We start from the raw sequence: 22070 nt of genomic DNA on the forward strand, positions 1-22070 counted from the left end.
CCTGTGGGAAGTCCAAGGACCGCCCACCTCCATCCAGGTTCAGTAAGTTGAGCATCCAAACTGCCCAGGCTTTATTGTCTTTCTTAAAAGAAAAAATTTATCATCTTTAGTCACTGCAGTATCTATTGATAAGGTCACATGCACAGGAAGAACAGGCCTAATAAGCAAAACCTGGTGTGTAAACATTGAAACCAATGGCGTGTCTTTCTGAGCAGGTATGACTTTCATATCTGCCATGGCATTTTCATGAAGGGTTCTTTCTATTTCTTTCTTTCTAGAGAGTGACAGTAGGTGCTGCAATGATCTCTCTTAAGTTTCTTGTCATCCCCTCTTTTTTGACACAGTGAAAGAAATAAACTATGCAGAACTGGCCTCTCTGCTCCTTGGTGCATCATTTATCTTCTTCCTCTGACCCTTTATTATACAAAAACTGCAAGTCCTACAGCCTTGGTTAAATTCAGGCTAATTATTTTGGGTTGGAATATCATATCCACAGGTACAAAACATGTGTTTGCAGCATTTTTTCTACAGCTAAGTTTTATCACTGGATTTGAAGAGGATTTGGGCTAGCTAATGGTAAAGCCTCCATTTTCCTTTGTTCTTAGGGTTTTCATCAATCTTTCATAAATAAAGTATTTTGTTAAGGATTGTAAATCTCATTTTCTAATTGTATCATTCCTTTCACTTTCATGATCTGGGAGCCTTCTGTAAAGAAATGTTTGTCCTTATCAACCAGCACTAGCTCATGACCCTGGAATATAATTTGTTTAGCCAGCTCCCAAAATAATAAGGTATTGATGGAGCCCTAGAGATTAATTATGCTGAGCAATCTTAAGCATTATAAATTTACAGATTATTACACATCTTCTGTTCCCATCCACTGCAGTCATCATTCTCTTGGATACTCACTGGCTCCGTCCTTGGTCAGTGGGTGCTTCAACCTGCAGCAACAGGTCTCAGATTTACTCTGTTCGTTTCCTGACCCAGACTTGGGATCTGCTTTCTCCTAAAAATGCTCATTCTTTTTCAGGGGAAAATTTAGAAAGACCACAACAAAGTGTGGTGGCTTGATTAAGGATGGCTTCCACAGGTTCATATACTTGACTGCTTAGCCACCAAAGAATGGATTAGCAGGATTAGAAGGTGTGGCCTTGTTGGAAGAAGTGTGCCACCGGGGGTGGGCTTTGAGATTAACATTCCATGTCAGGCCCAGGCTCTACAACTATGGATCAGGATGTAGATCGGCTATTGTCCTAGCACTATGCTCCCAGGCATAAGGAGAATGTCTGAAACTGTAAGAAAGCCCCCAATTAAATGTTTTATTTTGTAAGAGCTGCCTTGGTGGTAGTGTCTTCATAATAATGGACCACTGACTAAGATACAGAAGAAGACAGTCTTGATCTAACTTTCCTAAAACGAAAATGCCAGTCCAAGGAAACGGATAACTAACTACAAAAATCCTAAACTAATTAGCCACCTTTCCAAGTCAAGGCCTTATCTGCGACTCTTTAGACCTTTCTTTATCTTATGTTTTGTTTTCATGCTGATTCTCCACTATAATTAAATTATATTTCCACAAAGACTCTATTATTACATGCAAATTTCATACCACACTGTATATAATAAATCTGTCAATTAATTATTTTAAAAAAAAATTGCTTGGGCTGGAGAGATGGCTCAGAGGTTAAGAGCACTGACTGCTCTTCCAGAGGTCCTGAGTTCAATTCCCAGCAACCACATGGTGGCTCGCAGCCACCTATAATGAAATTTGGTGCTCTCCTCTGGCATGCAAGCATACATAGAAGGAATGTTGTATACATAATAAATAAATGAATCTTTAAAAAAAAAAAAAGAATTGCTTTAGCTGGGTGGTGATGGTGCATGTCTTTAATCCCAGGACTTGGGAGGCGAGCAGATCTCTGAGTTTGAGGCCAGCCTGGTTTACAGAGCAAGTTCCAGGATAGTCAGGGCTACACAGAGAAACCTTATCTAATCTTGATCCCTCCCCCAAAATTAAAATAAAATAAAATAAAAATACCCCCAAATACATAACACTGATGTGCATGAAAATAAAAATGGACCAGGAATGTTGGCCCCTATAAGGTCAATCAAAGCTATGTGCTAGAGTTCCAGGCTAGCCTGAGCTAAAAACCAGTTAGGCAACATTCATCAAAATTCTGTTAATAAGAAGGAAATTAAGGGGGCCTGGGGAAATGGCTCAGCAGTTAAGAACACTAGCTGTTCTCTCAAAGGTCCTTAGTTCAATTCCTAGCAATCACATGATGGCTCACAACCATCTATATAGTGGGATCTGATGCCCTCTTCTGGCATAAAGTTGTACATGCAGACTGAGCACTTTGATTCACAAAAACAAATAACTCTTTGAAAGAATCTTTTTTTAAAAAGAAGGAAATTAAGGCTCAGGAGATGGCTCAGTAGCTAAGAGCACTCAATACTCTTCCACAGGACCCAAATCAAGTAGTTTTCACCAGCATTTGTGTGCGGACGTGTGCACACATGCATACACACACACACGTTTAAAAAAATTAAGAAGCTAGGGATGTCACTCAGTGGTAAAGCACTTGTGGCATGTGAGAGGGCCCTTGGGTTTGATCCTAGCATGGTGGGGGGGAAACTTAAAATTCCACGTACACAACCAATGGTAACTAGCTTGTATTCCGATTAGAAAACAGCATAAAGGACTGGTGGACTGCTCCGTGACACGGAATATGGTCGGCATGCTGGAGACTCTGGGCTCAATCTCCAAGAGCAGGTGAATAAAACCAATTGCAAGTTCCTATGTGTTCCATGGAAATATTAACTCATTCCCTAAAACTACCTAAAAACCTTCAGTTTGGATTTGTAGAGAATTGATTTATTAGCTCTTTTAATATCATTCCAAAGCAGAATTAGCTCTAACAATTTTTATATTAAATACTCCAATTTTAAAATGTTTTATTCGATGTTCTAAGAAACAAAACTTGAAGATCAAACCAACTTTAGAACAAGTTAGATAATTCCACAAATACACTAACCATATTAGGGCCACTGACAGAGACCATACAAGATTTGCAAACAGCTGTAGAATTAAATTAACTCTTACTGGTGATGGGAGTTGCATTGTTGGGTGTGTCAGCTCTCAGATACTGAGTCGTCTGCGTGGATGGCTGAGACAGCCCTTGGGAACTACTGCTGGCGCTGATGCTGCAAATAATTTTAGAGAGAAATATTTGGCAAGTGAATCTCAGTAAGAAATTTCTTTTGCATACATATAAAATACATGTTACTTTACAACCTTCCTAGAATTCTCATAGATAAATGCATTCATCCCTATCAGTAATTCATTCTGAACTCCTAAGCTACTTCACAATACATGGTTCAATTTAGTCTTTTATTTGTACCTTCAAAATGATCAAGCATGTCATCATAGTAAAACTGTTCAGAAATGTAGGTGGAAGTCCTCAGAGAGCAGTTCTGAACCTCACACAGGGTATGTCAAGGAACTATTGGCTCATCTCTCTAGAGAAGAGCCCATATCATTCAGCTGGACTGGCTTTCAGAAAAGAGAAACAAGTTCCTTTAAGAAGTGACCCAAATCAGATGGATTTGAGATGAAGTGGTCACAGTCTACATCAGTGTGCCATGTGCAAGTGTAGGAAGCAGCATCATATCTGACTCCTTTCCCCTCTTCACCTCCCCTCACCCTACTTCCTTGTAATTCACAGTTCTCAGAAATCTCTAGTACTTGAAACCATACCCAAGTAAAAGGAGACCCTGAGGCATTGGGTGCAAATCTTGTTAGTTAGATATCTGCAATTACTATAAATCAATGGCTCCCAAACCTTTTCTGTGGGTGATCTTGTCCCTGGTCACCCCTGGGTACATCCTGACCTTACTGCCTTATTTTAAGTTTGTAGCCGAGGGGAAGTAAACCAGAGAAACTCAGCATAGACAGAACTCCTGTAACTACAGAGGCAGTAGAGCCAACAAATTTCCTACGTATGAACAAAGTTTGGACTGACTGCTCTTTGTGCCTTATCACTGCATTCTCAAAACCTAGTGATTGCAATGAAACTCGTGATCAACTGCCATATGATCTAGAACACTTACACATGTACTTGTATTTTGTCAATTTCAAGAGTCACACACATGTGAAAATCATAAAGACATAAAATATACACACAATGAGTGCTGTAAGCTCTATGTAGTCTTTTAGAACTAATATAATTTTGAATTATTATATTGTGGTTAAAGTGAGATAGGGGTGTCCTCTGACAAATATTTGGAGAGCATCTGTATACACAACCATTTTGCTGAGCACATCCTCCATCTGAAATGCCTGTGTCTAATGGGATGCCCTCAGCACGCTGTCCCTGGACATGCTCACATTTCAGATTCCTATCTTCCTGTGAGCCTGCGGCCAGCTTTGTTTCCAAGCAACTTTGCTGAGGGGACTTTCAACTCAGAGAATCTAACAAAGATTTGTCAGGACATCGTGTGGTTGGAGTTCTGGAAGTTATTAAGTAGTGATTTATGTGAGTTTACATATGTAGTTGGTCATAAGCAAATGAAAAACATAAACCTTTAAATCATAATTGCCAGCACCACCAGCTGCACAGCTTAGGCAAACTATTCCATCCTTCTGGAGCCTCACACTCTCTGGGGACAGAAGGAACATAAAGCGACTCCCAAGAAGACTGCTATCGGGGTTCCATGGAGGATGTGCGGGTACAGCCCTGAGGACACTGCTCGGCCCTCAAACACACACTTATAAACCATCACTGTTTTACCCTGAGGACACTGCTCGGCCCGCAAACACACACTTATAAACCATCACTGTTTTACCCTGAGGAATACTGTGCATCACGTCCCCAACCTTAGAATCATAAGGACCTACAGGGTGCATGCTTTTGCTGAGCACTTCAAGGATCTCACTGAAGACTAATTTGTTAGAAGTTCAGTATTTGGTACAGCAGGGGAAGGGCTGCATCTCAAGGGCGAAGCAGATGAGGAATTTCTCCTCAGAAGTGGAGCGGAAAACCTTCCTCACAGGATTTCTGTGAGGCTCAAATTTATGATGGATGTGAAAGCTCAACAAAATGTCCTGCAAGCAATGGTACCTACGGCTGAATAAACTTCAACAACTGGACACTAGGTGGCACTCCTGGGTCATCTAAAAATGTTCAAGATTGTGAGCGGTCAAGCAGCCTTAGGGCCATCTATGTCAGACTTTCCTTAAGATATTGGGGTGAAATGCCCAAGACAGGAATGAGCAAAGCAATAGTGGAGAGAGAAACATTTTTTGGAATCAAAAACTTACTATTCTAAGAAAAGCAAGGTATAGTCGGAGGCCTGCCCCGACATCCAGTAAAGCCCACATCTTCAAAGCTACATCATAAGAGGTAGTAAACAGATTAAAATGTATATTTGCTAACATTTAATAGTTTAAGGCTATTCTAAATAAATCTGATTTTTATAAGCAAGTAGGCATCCTGGTTTAGAATAAGCTAAGAATTTGGACAGAGATCTTCAAAATACTAAATTCTTACTCTATTCTTAGTGAGTCATTGACTCAATAAATCTTTATCAAGTGTCTAGGAGGTGACGGGTGCTGCTCTGGCTTCTGAAGACACAGCAGTGAACAGAAGTAGTTTCCCACCCTATTTACAGCTGGGACTTCTTAGTGGAGGCCTCATTGAGGCAGACCATAAACTCCATGGGGACAGTTAGGTGCCCGTTCACTCTGCCCTCTCCAACACCACCAGTGCCTAGCACAGTAAGCCCCTGACCCCCATGTGAGCCCAAATCACAGTGAGTTAACTACTCGCTGATGCTGACGGAGAAGCCACATTCACCGAGTGGGAAGACATAACCCAGGCAGAACATTTGCTTCTGACACGAGCGGCTTACTTGATGAAAAAGGAACTACTCAGTGTAGATCGACTTTCCTGCTTCTCTTCATTCTTCATTCAAATGGCTGTCCTGGATAGTTTTTGTCAAGCTAGAGTTGTTTCAGAAGAGGGAAGTCAACTGAGAAAATGTTCCCATCAGACCGGCCTGAGGCAAGCCTGTAAGGCATTTACCTGATTAATGACCCCTGTGGGAGGGCCCAGCTCACTATGGGTGGTGCCATCCCTGAACTGGTGGACCCAAGGTGTTTAAGAAAGCAGGCTGGGCAAGCCAGTAAGTAGCCTCCTTCCTCCATGGATTCTACATCAGTTCCTGCCTGGACCTAGGTCTGGGATTGAGTGTGATCTGCGAGTTACTAACAGAAATAAACCCTTTCCTCTCCAAATTCTTTTGGTCATGGTGTTCTATCACAGCAATAGGAACTCTAAGCTGGCTGCGGTGGATACATAGAGAAACCCTATCTCAAAGAAGAAGAAAACAAAAGAAACTCTAGTACTCTGTATATTACTATGTATGCCAGTCTGTTACAGCATTAAGGTAAAAACGAATACAGGAAAAACAGACACACTTTGCCACTGGTAAGGATGAAGGTAGTGGGATGCTGGAAAAAAATGGAAAATATAAAAATGAAAATACCACCAAATAACACATCCAAGCATCGCATATGCAAAGAACTGATTTCTCAATCTCTGACAGGGAGCAGGGAGGCCACAAAGAAGACAGCTGCAGGCTCATCTGGGGGGGGGGGGGGGAGACAGACACTCTGCCCCTTCAGGACAGACTCACCTGGTATAACAGACTGCAGATCAGTTTGCTGGGTTAGGAGACGGAAAGTCACATGTGTGGGCCCCATGGGTCCCTGATGAGAACACACCTCAGGGTAGCTACACTCTCTGCCTCCAAAGAAACTCTACATGTAACAGGTCACTGGCTCCTGCCTGCTCACAATGAATGAACTCTCTACTGCCCCAAGAGTTCACTGCAATACAGGTGCCCACTAGCCTACCAGGGAACAGAGCCTGGCATGCAGTAAGCATGTTATGTAACTATAATACAGAAATGATCAGAATGCAGACTTCCTGCTTTGCACAGGTCATAATGGTACAACCCCAGAAGTCACTGTCTTTAAGTCTGTTTCTAGGTCTTGATTACACAATCAGCAAGAGGACTCTGCAGAGAGGAGCAGCAGGTGTCTCTTCAGTGCTGTCAGAGCGCTGCATAGGAACCTGGGCACCACCATTAGCTTACCTGGTGTGTAGGCAGTACTAGGAGGAGCCACCATTAGCACACTGCACCTTTCTGAGAATGAAATCACCATGGCGGCAGTCGCTGCATTTGGGGCTGAGACCTACTACCCCTCTAGCATCATTTCCCTAAACCCCACAATCTTTGCTTTACAGGTGAGGAGGCTAGAAGGCTAGTCACAGAAGAGCTGGACACAGATACTGACAATCGGGCCCCAGAGGCTAGCTCTTAACTATTAAGCTATGCCCTGAAAACAAGCAATAATATAAATTGCTTTTATTCAGACAATATCTAGAAACCTAGAGAGTTTGAAGCTCCTACTTGAGTGGAGACTACTTACTTAGCAGGAAGACACATACATTTCATGGAATCTAAGTTATAGAACAATTTCAGCCTGTGTGAATTCATGACCTTAAAACACTTATCAGCAATCAAGAAAAACACAACTCTATGGGCATCAGAAGAGATCTGTGAATTGGGTCTAACAGTATATGCCTGTTAGGAAGTGGAGGCAGGAGGATCAAGAGTCCAAGACCAAGACCAGCCCGGGTTCATGAGATACTGCCTCAAAAGCACACAACAAATAAACAAAAGACACACCTAAGTGTGACTTCTGACTATCCACCCTGCTCTTCAGTGACTCCTGTGGCTTACACCATCTCTCAAAATCATATACATATTGCTTTTATCCCCTCAACTGCTTCCAAATGTCAGTTCATCCTCTGTTAAAACAATGATCTCCATTATCACAATGTATACCAAACATTCTGAACCATAGCATCCGCTATCCTAGCTGGCTGTCAACTTGACACAGCCTAGAGTCATATGAAGGAGTCTCAATGGAGGACTGCTCAATCAGACGGGCCTGTGGCTATGTAGATGAGGAAATTAACCACTGATACGAGTGGGTCCAGCCTACTGTGAGCATCAACCCAGGCAGGTGGGCCTGAGATGTATAAGGAAGTTAACTGGACAGGAGTGAGAAAGCCAGGCAGTTAGCATCCATCCCCATAGTTTCTGCCCCAGGTTCCTGCCTTGATTTCCCTTAGTGACAGACTGTGACCTGAAAGTGTAAAATGAAATAAAAGCCTTTTCTCCTCTAACTTGGTTTTGGCCAGAGTATTTACCATGGCAACAAAAAATCCAACCAGAGCACCTGCTTTTCCTCTAACTTGGTTTTGATCAGTGTGTGTTACCACGGCAACAGAAAAGTTAACTAGAGGACCTACTCCTCTAACTTGGTTTTGGTCAGAGTGTGTTATCATGGCTACAGAAAACCCAACTAGAGCCCTGCATGTGTACCACTGCGCTCCCATCACTTCTTTCTCTTCTCAAGGAAGGGAAGGAACACAATGAAGACAAAGTACTTAGGAGTACTGCATCCATCCAGCTCCCTGGCCTTTCCGGATCTTGTTTATAAAGGAATGTTTCCCTTTATACCTTTTACAGGTCTACCATACAGTGTTAGGACTCAGAGTTTAGGGAGAGGAGACACTGCTCTCTGCCTGGAAAAAGCTTACAGTGTTGTTCTAGGAAATCTGGAGTATGAATTATGAGTTTAGACTGGCAGAAAGTCCCCATGGCCCCAGTATGAACAAAAGCTCTGAAGGTGCAAGGCACACAGTGAGGGGTAAGGAATCACCTGACAAGGTGCAACTAAGGATTCAGCAAGGGTGGTAGCAAGGGTTCAAAGTCAAATACAATGCTGAGAATGTCTTAACTGGTGTGTAGGAGGCACTAAGGATTGTGGGTTGTGAGCACGCATCTACCATTCCATCTTTACTTCTCATTGCGTTGTGGCTACAGCGTCATCTCTGACTCAACCCAGGTTAGGCACGCACCTTCTGTATTCCCACACTACATTATACTTATCACAATAATCAATTCTATACTGTAATTATGAGTTGACATCAAAGAATCTTGACACCATGAAGTGTATCATTAATCTTTGTAATCCTGGCACTTAGTGTGATTATCTATCCAGGGTATCTCTACTTTGCTATGCATAAGGATCATGCAGAAAACTTTAGAGCACAGCAGATACCCAAGTGGGGAGGGAAGGCAGGTGGGGGGAGGGAGGAATAGAGGAAGGGGGTTGGAAGAATCTAGAAGGAAGGAAGGAAAGGAACAGTTTCAAAAATGCAATTGGAGCCTGGAGGCAAGTCAGGATAATGGAGATGAAAAACATATTTGACCACTACTTCTCCCTAGGTTATAACTCCACAAAATTTAAAAGATAAAAATAAAAACAGGAAAACATAAAGAGGGTAACCAAGGCATCTTATTTCCTCTTTGGCTGGGGCTTGATCATCCTCCCTCCTCCCCTGTACTGGTGCGCATGGATGGGGGTTGGGGGGGCACTCATGCACATGGCAAGCAACTGATTTTATTTTTTCTTTTCCCAAAACATGTACAATACCTGTCATCCAGTTCAATCCTTTTCATACTATGAAGGTGCAAAACGGCTAATATTATTGCTACAAGAAATATTACTGCACAACAAACTCCTACACTGATATAAAACACACGCGTGGAAGTAGTTGGAGCTGCATGTACAGGATCATCTGAAACAAAAATGAAAAGCACATTAGGCTTTTTAAACAAAGCTGAAGGCGTGCTCTGTCCTAACACAGTGAGTACTCGCTGTTCCTCACAAAAACCCACATTTCATCACACTCGTTCTTTGGTAAAAATCAGAAACCCGCAGTGTGGGGCTCACGCAAATTTTGGTGTCTTTGTTACAGTTTTAAGAAAAGACTTAAAATTTCTGGTTAATAAAAACCATAGACCCTCAAAAGGGGCATAAAGTGCCCCAGTCCTAAGATATCAGCAGAGTTGTCCCACAGAATGCTCTGCAGGAAAGCAAAGTTCCACCGCATATTCACAGAAACAGAAATGGAATATTCCGTCTAGCACAGTTGCCACTGGTCACCTTGGCTGTGTGGCATGAAAAACAACTAGAGCAATTTTATATCATGCTAATGAATTTACAACTTTGAGACTACATGGGGCTAACAGTCACCCAGCTGGGCAAACAGCACAGTTTTTTTTTTTAAATCAATAAATATTATTTTGCTTCTTTGATTTTTTAAAAGGTTCTATTGATTAAATATGATTATACCCGGCTAATGTTATTTTAAGAGAAGAAACACCTCAGGAACAGGAAAATTAATTCAATGCATAAAAGATTATACCACACACACAGCACATACTCTCTTTCCCTCCCTTTTTCCCTCTCTGCTTCCCTCTCTCCCTCCCTCCTTCCCTCCCTCCCTCCCTCCTTCCCTCTCTCCCTCCTTCCCTCCCAGGCTGATTAGAGGACAGCAGAAGGCAAACTGTGAAGGGGCTCATAGACACAGAAGTATACATATTATGAGCAGAATGGTGAGACAGAGATCACAACCCCATCTTAAAGTACCCAAGGAATCTGGAGTTTATTCCAAACGAGACCGGCAGTCACTACAAGGTATCAAGCAAAGCAGAGACACAGGCAGTGGCCTGACGACTGCATGCTGTGTGACCCAGCTGCAGAGGGAGCAAGAGCGGAGCTGAATGAATGAGAATGTGACTAGGCCCTCTGATAGAGAGGCTACCTAGGCTTTGCTGGGAGAGCTGGTGAAGGCACCAAGCGAGTAGAGTGAAGCAGAGTCACAAACTTACAGGGCTCAAAGCAAAAGGCAGCAAAGCTGTGGCTTAAAAACCCATTGATGCTACCTTTAAGAAGCTATAAAAGAAACAGGTTGGAGAAGCTTGAGAAATAATTCTTGGATATTTTTTTCCTTGTATATAAGTTAAGTTTGAAATTACCAAGTGGAGATGTCAAACAAAAAAACAGACAAGCACTGGGTGGTGGAACCAGCTCAGTGGGTAAACAACTTGCTGCACAAGCCTGGCCACCTAAACATGGGACCCACATCAAGGCCAGGTGCAGCGGCGTGCACTTATAATCCAGCATTCCTACAGCAAAACCAGCAACCAAACAAACTTTGAGAAAAAAATCCAAAAGGTCAATTCAAGCAATCAAGTGGGATGGCTAGCTGTGCCTAGGTGAAGACAGGACTCCCGAGGGTTTCGGCATGCCAAGGGAGAGTTGCAAAGTCTTGGGAGGGGTAGAAAAGAGCTAAGGCCTGCATGGACAATGTGACCCAAGCAGTGTTCAGAGCTTCTGGGTAAGCTGTCCACGGGCACTCTGTCCAGCCACTCAGCTTTCGGCAGGCGTAGCTGCTCCTCCTCCTCCTCCTCGCTGAGGTTCAGCTGTCAGAACCCAGCTGTCCTGCAGGTCTCGGGCACTTTCCTTAGACAGCTGCTGTCTCTATCCTTTAGAGGACATTACATGCCCCTCCTCAGGGTTTCCAAAGTCCCTTGTACTCTCCGGATCTCTCAGCCTACCATGCTGGGCTGCCATTACCACCTGATGCCTGTTTCATCTCCCCTGGAACACTCTAAGCACCTAACAGCTGGGCTCTTTGCTCAGTTTGCTTCTGCCTCAGTCATATATATCATCCTGGTCATTGCAGACTCAATAAATGTTGACTAGAGGGGTAAAAGGTGGAAAGGAAAGGGCAAGGAAGAGAGGAAAGCCAACACTACTACATTGCTCTTACTAAGAAATACCCTAAGAGCATTAAAAAAAAAGCACCAGAATTTAAGTAAACTCGGGAGGCAGTGGCATTTAAATCTTTTTCTTCCTTCTCAGAGATAAACAGTCTAGCAAGTACATAATCTCTGACATTATTTTGCCTTTTAAAAAGCTCTACTTAATTCCTAGCACCCCACAAGTAAAGAAATGAGAATCAGAAACTCAGGGTCACTCTCAACAATACACAGAGCTCCAGGCCAGCCTAAACTAGTGTGTGTTGGTCTGCCTGTCCCATTCTGCCCAAAGGGTGTGTATCTATCTCTGTGTGTGTTTGTATGTTATATGCAGGTGTTCATATGTGTGCACATGTATAGAGACCAGAATTTGACCTTCAGTATCTTCCTCTATCATTTCCTACCTTACTTTTGGAGACAGGACCTCTCACAGAACCCGGAGCTCACTGGCTGGCCAGCAAGCTCTGAAGATCTGCCTGTCTCTGTCCTTCTTCCACCCCCACCTTCCCATGCCACACAGTGCTGATGTTACAGGAGTATACCGCAGCACTGGCTTTTACATGGGTGCTGGAATCAGAACAAGTCTTCATGTTTGCATAGCAAGCACTTTACCAACTAAGTCACCTTCCTCTCTCAAAATAAAAAAATAAATTAAATAACATAAATTTGCATTTTCACCTAGATGAAATTAGCTGAAGGCTGGGTCCAAACTACGAGTCAGATTCTCTAACACTGAACTAATAAAGGTCTTACACATATTTTTTTTTAATATTTGTTCCTTTATTAGGCCTACCTGAGAAAAATCACAATATAAAGTCTTGCTCCTAAAAGGCATTTGTTAGTTTGTCAGTGCTGTAAAAGATGTATGAGTTTCAATTCTCAAAATCCTCAATATCCTAACAGCTCCAATTGGGCTACATATCAATCCACAGAACTCCAGCAAAATAAAGAGCAAACTAACATCAACACTGCAGCAGGCATCAAGCTCCATGCAAGCACACTCATGTGCTCACACACTCACATGCACTCTTCACTCTCATGATGGAGAAAGGTAACACGATAACACTTACAAATAGTTCTGCTAGTGTTTCTGTCCAAGGCTGAAGTTTTTACTTCTTCAAGTTCTGGATTAAAAAGGAAATAAAAGGCACTTCAGAAATGGTTTTCCATAAGAATCCTTACACACTAACACATCTTCAGAAATGGCTTTCCATGAGAATCCTTACACACTAACACATCCTCTGAACACGAGGAATTCGCTGTGAGACGATGAAAACTACTGTGTCCTTCTATGGTCATCAGAGCCATAACCAGTAGAGAAACAGCCTGTGCTGGTCACTTACAGCTTCCCAATGAGATAGGTTTCTGTGGTGAAGAATGTAGAGAAACCCACACACTTACCATCTTCATGGAAACTCACGGCACAACCAGCTCAGTGGAAAGACTCTAGAATTCTAGAGAAGGAAAGCTTCCTGATCCCTAATTCTCACCTAAAGATAAAGAAACTTGCAGGGAATAATAGCTCTTAACATTCCACACAGCAGGAGTACCGGACAGAAATCTCAAGGTCCAAATCAGGAGCAGAAGGAGGGGGAGCACGAGCAAGGAACTCAGGACCGCGAGGGGTACACCCACACTCTGAGACAATGGGGATGTTCTTTCGGGAATTCACCAAGGCCAGCTGGCCTGAGTCTGAAAAAGCATGGGATAAAACCGGACTTGCTGAACATAGCGGACAATGAGGACTACTGAGAACTCAAGAACAATGGCAGTGGGTTTTTGATTCTACTGCACGTGCTGGCTTTGGGGGGGCCTGGGCAGTTTGGATGCTCAATTTACTAAACCTGGATGGAGGTGGGCGGTCCTTGGACTTCCCACAGGTCAAGGAACCCTGATGGCTCTTCAAGCTGATGAGGGAGAGGGACTTGATCGGGGGAGGGGGAGGGAAATGGGAGGCGGTGGCGGGGAGGAGGCAGAAATCCTCAATAAATAAATAAATTAAAAAAAAATTTAAAAAAAAAACATTCCACACAGCACAGGGGTGCTTGCTAGTGCAGTTGTGGACAAATTACGACCACACATTAAGAAGGTGGTATATAGTAAATCTAAAATGGAAGTTTTCAGAAGTCAGGCATGGTAGTGCATGCCTTAATCTCTGTTACCAAGGGGGGATCACAAGTTCTAGGCTTGACTGGGTTAGGTAGTGAGTTCAAGGCCAGAATGGGTAACTTAGCAAGATCCTGTCTCAAACAAATATGCTAAGATAGAATTGGAATACAGCTCAGTGGCAAAGCACTCTCCTAGCACACCGAGTCCAGCCCTAGTATCCATCCATCCATCCATCCATCCATCCATCCATCCATCCATCCATCCATCCATCCTCCATCTTGACTAGTTAGTTATACAAGTCCAGGTAGCCTCTTCAAGGCCCAGTGTCCTCATGCCAATCACATAACGATAAGGTTGGAGTAGGGCCTCTATAATCCCCCTAGGCTTCAAACTTACATCAAAGTAGGTATATAACTCAGAGAACCAGAACTGCACCAAAGCTAAGGGTGCTAATTTTTTATTTTAAAAATGTCTCTATTCAATGCAATATAGCTTCTTTGTTGGTATGTGTCTTGACATTTGCCACTGTAACTCACTTTTTGACCCTGCATGTTTGAATAACACCCAGCACTAATTTCAACTGGCAAATTTGTAAACAGACAGTTTCACAAAGAAGCCAAGAACCCGGATTTGCCCCTTAGCTGCAGCACTTTGTCTGAGCCTGGCCAGGTTACTCAGATCTTCTGAAAACACACCACCTGGAGCTGATGTAAGGCTATGTGGTTTAGTGCGGGTAACACTTACAGACCACAGAAAGAGCACTGAGTGAGTTTATGGTTTGTTTTGTTTCTACCTTAAACAGTAAACAGTTTGACCTATTTGTAAATTCAGAAACTTTACCTCTGGGCTACATGGAGATTAGATAACCTTTAAGAATTCTTAACATCTCAAAACTCAGCCTTGGTGTGCTAGAACTCACTGATCTGTGGTGACCCAAAGAGGTAATAATTATTAAGTACCCACACATGACATCCTAATTCTAGGCTAGATTGAATTACCCTTTAAACCCTCTCTGAAACAGCATCATGAATATTTTACAGATGAGGACCTAAGCCTCACAAGGTGTAATAACTTATCCCCCTTCCTGAGAAGAGCAGAGATATGGTCCCAACCGGGCCCACATGACCCCCTAAAGTGAAGCTCCTGCATAAGCCAAGTTCATCAAGCAAATGCTTAGTCACAGCTTCTGTGACCCCTGTGGAGTTTATTTTCCTTCTTTACCCGTCAGTCATACAGGATCCACTTCACACATCTAATGGAAACATTCAGGCAATTCTACAGACAGAGAACCAGAGGCTGAGTGGGGTTGAGATCCTGGCTACATACTACCTGGGGTTACCCCAGGATCTCATCAACTTGTGTGCTTTCCTTTTCTCACAACTATAATAAAGACTTGGTCATAATTAGTCTGTAAACAAGCACCACAATCTTCTATGGACCTCTTATTTATATGAAACACGTTTTGTTAAATACAATCCTTACTTTTGTAGCACATTTTCCTTCGTTTAAAATTTAAGACTGTGAAGTTTTTGGAAGGATGTACTGTCAGGTTGAGCTGCATTAGTATCATGACTTCAGAGTCTACTTTGCCGGTACAGGAAAGCTCGACCCGAAACACTGTTTAAAAGAAGAAAGAGAAAATACTTCAGTGTTCTAAAAATCAGGATCAATGCCCCATTCAACATTTTCATTTATTTCTGCTCTCAAATAAAACAAACAAACACATTTAAATAAGTGGACCAGACAGAAGCTTTCGGAGACTGCATCACCTCAGTTCTGGCCATTTATATTCCTTTCACTGTAGATACAGAAGAGTGTTGAAGAGAAAACAAAACAGAGATGAAGGGATGACAATCAAGCCTTCTTGAGATTTTGAACATGATAGTTTGTTGTATGTATTCTGCTTTCCAATATACTGAAGCTACAAAACCCTTCAGCAAACCCTGCTGACCTTACCAGTCTCACAAGCAACAGTAACAAAATTACACGGTAAGTAACGACCATGCAGTACCAAATGCATAATATATCGCTCCAGGCCTTGGAAGGATGTAAATGTCAGGAAGGCAGCATATGCGTTGCTGTCTGCGGGGCAGACATGAGATGCACAAAATAAAACACGTCATCACCATATTCCTAGAGCAGGGGCATCCTTTCCTGCTGTCTAGCTAACAAGATGGGGGAAAACCAAAGCCACACTGAACTGGGTGACAGGAGAGTTTCTGTTGGACTTAGAGCTATGACATACAGATGAGCAAATACAAACATTAACACATCACCATGACAAACAGAGACATAGTAAGAGCATGTTTGGAAGTACTCTCTGTGGAAAATGTGTATGTATATTTAGGGATCGCATTTAAAAATTATCTTATCCAAAAGAGAAATTACTTATAAGTACCCCTTAGGAAATAAAAACATTGTTACTGGGGTAAATTACAATAAATCTATAAATGAAACTGACAAATTCTTAGCTAGGAATTAAAAACAACACTGCCCTTCTAAATAGGATTTACTTTAAAAAGTTTTCTAGTGATGCTAATGATGAAAAAGTAGATTTTAGTAACTTTTTTCTTATCTTTTAGTTTATGATTTCTTTCCTATAAATTGAGAAATTATTTCACTATCTATATGAGTGGATCAGAGATTTTTTTTAATATTTATTTATTTTTATGTATAACAATATTCTTTCTGCATGTATGCCTGAAGGCCAGAAGAGGGCACGAGACCTCATTACAGATGGTTGTGAACCACCATGTGGTTGCTGGGAATTGAACTCAGGACCTTTGGAAGAGCAGGCAATGCTCTTAACCTCTGAGCCATCTCTCCAGCCCTGGATCAGAGATTTAGGCATTTCTGAACATCCTTGCTGACCAACAAAAATTAACCAACCTTCCAGCACTGTCTTAAAGCTTAAACGAGCGTGTGCCACTAAGAATGAGTGAATAGATAAGTGAACTTAATAAGGGAATAAAACTGCCAGGAAAGCCCTACTTCTTTGTTCTTTAAAACGATGATGATGATGATGATGATGATGATGATGATGATGATGATGATGATGATGATGATGATACATTTTAAAATCTCCATGTCCTAGAGTCTTTCTGTGTTGCTTAGTTTTTATTAGCTTGACACAAACTAGAATCATCTGAGATTGGAATCTCCAACGAAGGGAACTGCCCCTATCAGACTGGCCAGGCACATCTGTGGGGCATTCTCTTAATTAATGATTGATATGAGAAGGCCTGGCCCACTGTAGGAAGTGCCAGCCATGGGCAGGTGGTCCTGGGTTGTATAAGGAAGCAAACTGAGAAAGCCATGGAGAGCAAATAACACTCCTCCAAGATCTCTGCTCGGTTCCTGATTTGAGTTCCTGCCTTGACTTCCCTTGAGAATGGACTCTAGAAAGTTTAAATAAACCCTTTCCTCCCCGAGTGGTATTTACCACAACAGAAAACTCCCCAGGATATCCTTCAAAGGGTCTGTTTACAAGCTGTGAGGGTGGTGGAAATAAAACATTCAGTCCACTTATTCAGACACATACTGAGCACCTATTGCATGCCCAACTGCTGGGCAAGGAATCACCAGATACTGTAATAAGTTTATTAACAGTTACATGCCAAGTTGGTATGGGCAGGAAGCACAGAGGAGTTAACAATTGGAGGTGGGACAGAAAGGGGATGGTGCAGACTTTACATCTTATTCACTGGATAGATGGGAACTCACAAGCAGAAAAAAGTGAAAGAAGGTTCCAAATTGAGGCCAGCACGTACAAAGGCCTGGGTGTGAAAATTATATACAAACTGGAATGTTTGAATATGCTGGGGCATGTGCAAAGGCCTGGGTATGAGAACTGAACACAGACTGGACTCTTGGGGTGCTGGAACATGGGCAGTGGCCAGGGCAGGTGGTAATGGACACAGGCAAAAGTTGAGAAGTCTGCAATGAGCCAGCTGACTGGAGCAGGAGACACTAGAGGTCCTGATGCCCTGTGGTCAGATGCAAATGGACAATGGCCACTCAAGTCAATGGTAGCAGGTGGGACTTAAACCAAAGGGAGTAAAGGGCAGAGGCAGGGACTCAGATGCAGATGCCAGAAACACAGAAAAGGAGCCAAGGATGAGCTAAGTAAAGACAGCTCTACAACGATATAACAGAATTCATTAAAGTACTTTTCAAAGGCAGGCATTCAGTAAACTGTCCTTGTAGGGATGTGAGGGAGACAGCTGAAAGCAGTGTGCTAAGTCTGTCTTTGCTGGCTCACCTGATAAAGTGCGTGGCACTTCCCCTTGAGCAGAGATATTGACCTGGGGCATGCCCATAGCCACAAAATTGTCTACTTGGAATCCCAGCTTATATTCAACCTGTGAAATGAAGAGAGAGAAAAACATTGGACCTGTAACAACAGAAAGAACTTCATTAATGAGCTCATAATTAAGCAGGACATGAGCTATTCACAGGTGCAAACAATTCCAAAGAGCAGGTCTCCAATCCCAGCACTCGGCAGGCAGAGGAAGGTGGCTCAGTGAATTTGAAGCCACCTTGGCCTACATGGTGAGTTCCAGGCCAATCAGAGCTACAAAGTGAGACCCTTTCTCAAAAATTAAATAAAAATAATATAAATAAAGCCATACTAGGAATTTTCAACCAAATCTAGACCAGGACCACCCTTTCCCATAAAACTCTAGCAGCCTTCCTGACAGCAATGATACAGCCAGAGATTTACTGTTACCATGGTGTCACCACAACACCATGACTGCCACCAAGGGGTGCGAGAGAGCTATCCCTAAGGTACCCTCGGGCTTTCCAACAATAAAGCATCAGGATGACTGCACAGTTGTGCCAAAGTTATCTCTGAATAGAACCATACAGCCAGGGAAGGTGCACGAAGGAAATTAGAATGGCTCTAGAATCACGAAGTCATGTGACCTACACAGATAAGCAACTTTTCCCAAGCTTCAATTTTTAGAAAATAAGGATCATTCAACATGAGGAGCAACTGTGTTGACAACACAACACACTGTGACAGTGGCTCAGGGCCCTTTGCTAAACTGAAGACCCAGAAACCTCAGAGGCCTCTCCCATTGCCAAGCTGCACTTCTCAGAAACCACCAGCTTCCTCCCACCCCAGGATTCTCAGGCAAACCTCCTGTGCTGTCAACACCGCTGCATTCCTTTTGTTCCCCATGTGAGAAACCTCAGGATTCTGGACAGTCTTTCCTACTCTCAACCTCTTCACAGCCATCTCCCTCGCGCTCTCCCTCAACGTGACTTTCTCTTCAGGCATCCTCCTCTTCTTCCTAATGTCCTGGGGTCAGGATGGGTCTAAGGCTGTAAGGGCCTCTCTAGAATCACCCCCTACTCCAAAGCTCACTCCAGTGGCATGTCTCCTGCCATCCACATGCTAACACACTGGACTCTACAGAGGTTCTGACTGCTGGCTCACTTTGTCTCCTGCCATCTTTCTGTTAACTCTGAAATGCAGTGTTCATTCTGACATACCACTCAACTTCTCCATGTCCAAAACAGATAGAAAAATACTGCCCATTCCATCCAAGATCCCAGCACGACCACTGACCACCCACCACTAGTCCCTACAAAAGCAGCTCTTTGTGCTCACTACTTTAAGTCAGACAGCATTTATGAGGCATGTTTATGAGCCAAGGCTGTGCTTGTAGAGGGGGAAAGGCAGTGGTCAATTAAACTACTTCCTTCCTCCTTCCCAGCACAGCAAGGACCACTTGGTTTCACGTTCCCACAGCCTGAGCCCCAGCAGGCACATCACTGACACAGTCATTTTGACACCTTCTCCTGGTTCACTCCTTATTCCACACACTTGGATAGCAGCTGCTGCAAACCCACTGCCCTTGGCTTAGCTTGCTGGGGGAATGAAATCCTGGGGCACAGTGTTTACCCCACCCCCACCCCTGGCAAGTCCTGTGCCCAGCGGTTGCTTTTCTTCAACCTCACTGATGGTCCTTGGTCCTTATTGCTACGGCACCTTCCCCACTTCTTCTCTTTCAGCTAGCACAGAGGAATTTTGTTTGTCCTTTCCAGCATCGGCCAGGTCTGTCAGAACATCTACCCCCCGTACTCTGGTCCCAAAGGAAGCTCCAGCCTCTCATCACAGGATAAATCCTTCTCCCCATACACTAGGCTCCAACCCATTTCACCACGACAAGATCTCATCTTGCCTCCCACTCTCCTTTACCTCCAACTACCTGCTAGGCATACCACCTTGTAACCCTACAGCCTCATATTTAAAAGATTCAGAGTCGAGCTTCCCCCTTTCACCAAACTCAGGAAGTTTCTGTAGAATGTCATGCTAGACAGCCTCTGCTCAGGTCACTATCTGTAGCAATCTCCTCTCAAAGATCCAGACAGGCACCCTACTGAGACACTGTCTGTGAGTTCCCAGCTAAAAGTCACTCTGGGGCCAGGATCTCTCACCTGGGAAATTAGTTACTTGGTGACACTTCCTGCTCCCCAGTCCTCTCCTGGCTGGGAATCAGAGAATCCGCCTATAGGCATATGCTATGAAACTTAGTCCATCTTCGGATATAAAAATGAGACACTACCTCTATCACATGGGTTCTGATGCCTCTCTCCAGAGACCCTGCCATGCTGTCATTCTCTGATGCTAGAGCCTGAAGTCTCCTTGAGACCCCTGTCATACTGTTGCCTGTCTGTCCATGACATTAATAACTTTTCTAGAAACTTCTTACTTCCCTAGCAATCCCCTGTAGCGTCCCTCTTGAGTACTCCCCACAAAACCTTTTGATCTCCTTTATTAAAAACCTCAGTTACTATAAGCAGAGGAAGAGCTGCCCAGGGACCAAAACCCTTAGGAAAGCAAAGACGTACAGCCAAGGAATCAAAGGGCCCCAATGGCAAAGCTGAGGGCAGGGGACAGAGTAGTAGGCAGGTTTATCTCAGTGTAGCCACAGGGAGAAGGAGAGGGGAAAGAAATGAAGCTGTAAGTGGAGGCAGGGAAATGAGCAGGAGCAGGAGGGGATAAAGAGGCTGAGGAGAGGCTTAGAGGAGCAGTGGGAAGAAGCAGGAAGCCTGCCCTTTGGTCAGGCTGAATGGACAAGGGAAGCATCTCTCTTCCCACTGGGCTCCTTAGGGTACCTAATTTTTTAATGTAGTTTTCAAAGTCAGAGAAGACTGCCAATTACTGAAACCCAATTTTCCCTATCTTGGCACGCACGGATCTGTAAGGAACACTTGTCAATCACCTTTGAAGAAACAGACCCATTTAGAAACTACCTCACAGACTACCAGACAAAAACTCTGAACAGCAGTTGTTTATCAGCAAAATAAACAAGCCAGAATACTTCAGAAAAATTACTAGAGAAAATATAAATATTTGAAGAAGCTAAAAAATAAACATGTTTGGTATTTTTCCCCTACTTGGAAGACATGGCAGCTGATGAGTGAGACCATCTCTCTCTGGAACACAGATCTAAAGGGAATGTGCTTGCCGATGGTCCAACGGCCTTCCAATTTGTCTGACACTGCCAGACCTGCCTTTCTCACAGCTACTTCCCTCCACTGGGACACAGTAGGCTGGCCCCAGAGGCTGCTGCTGCAACTCTGACAGGCTCCCTGCAGCCTCTCCTGGACCGACACCAAGGAGAGTGGGTGGCAGGAGTCTTCTGCCCCGTCTTAGTATGCCTCTGCCTTTTGGCTATCTAGCATATCTACTGACACTTAACAGACACAGTTGCAGGCTTTTTCTTGAACACTGGGGAATTTTCTGGAACATACAAGAAACTAATTATCTGTTAAGACCGCCTAGTAGTCTACTCTTGAGAGAATCAATACCAGAGCTCGACTCCCATCTTAAAACACAATTAACACACTCTCAACCACTCACTAAGGCATGCGTGACATGGATGTTAAAGAAAAGGACACACACAGCTCCAGCCTCTGAGAAAACTAAAATCCTTGGCACAGCCAGTCAAGTAAACACTACAGAACACTACCAGCAAAAGCTTTGATGTGGAAAAACTGATGTTAAAATATCTGTGCTGTTGAAGTGATACACCAGGGAGTCTGGAGACCCTCGGAAGCAAGTACTTCATCTCTGGCAAATCTTAAAAAGACCAAGCTGAGAGTTTCTGACAGAGTGTCAGAAACTGAGAGTGGTAGCCTTCCTTCTAAAAGTTTACGACTGCATCTCAGAGCCAAACGATCAAGAAAAGCCATCTTCA

General features: G+C 43.4%; 1 protein-coding gene across 4 annotated transcripts in view; it reads right to left on the reverse strand.

Annotated features, from left to right (window-relative positions):
• Ryk (receptor-like tyrosine kinase) overlaps positions 1-22070 on the reverse strand; it is an 82433-nt gene that overhangs the window by 32133 nt on the left and 28230 nt on the right. For all 4 annotated transcript variants that reach the window (XM_005367783.3, XM_013354024.2, XM_026789597.1 and 1 more), the window contains exons 3-7: positions 18119-18218; positions 15340-15474; positions 12819-12872; positions 9575-9719; positions 3104-3204 (exon numbers count right to left, since the gene is read on the reverse strand). In XM_005367783.3, coding sequence (XP_005367840.1) covers positions 3104-3204; positions 9575-9719; positions 12819-12872; positions 15340-15474; positions 18119-18176 — 493 coding nt within the window. In that variant the 5' untranslated portion in view covers positions 18177-18218. The remainder of the gene's footprint in view (positions 1-3103; positions 3205-9574; positions 9720-12818; positions 12873-15339; positions 15475-18118; positions 18219-22070) is intronic.

This window comes from Microtus ochrogaster, unplaced genomic scaffold, assembly GCF_000317375.1.
Source record: "Microtus ochrogaster isolate Prairie Vole_2 unplaced genomic scaffold, MicOch1.0 UNK24, whole genome shotgun sequence".
In the NCBI taxonomy this organism is placed as follows: Eukaryota; Metazoa; Chordata; class Mammalia; order Rodentia; family Cricetidae; genus Microtus; species Microtus ochrogaster.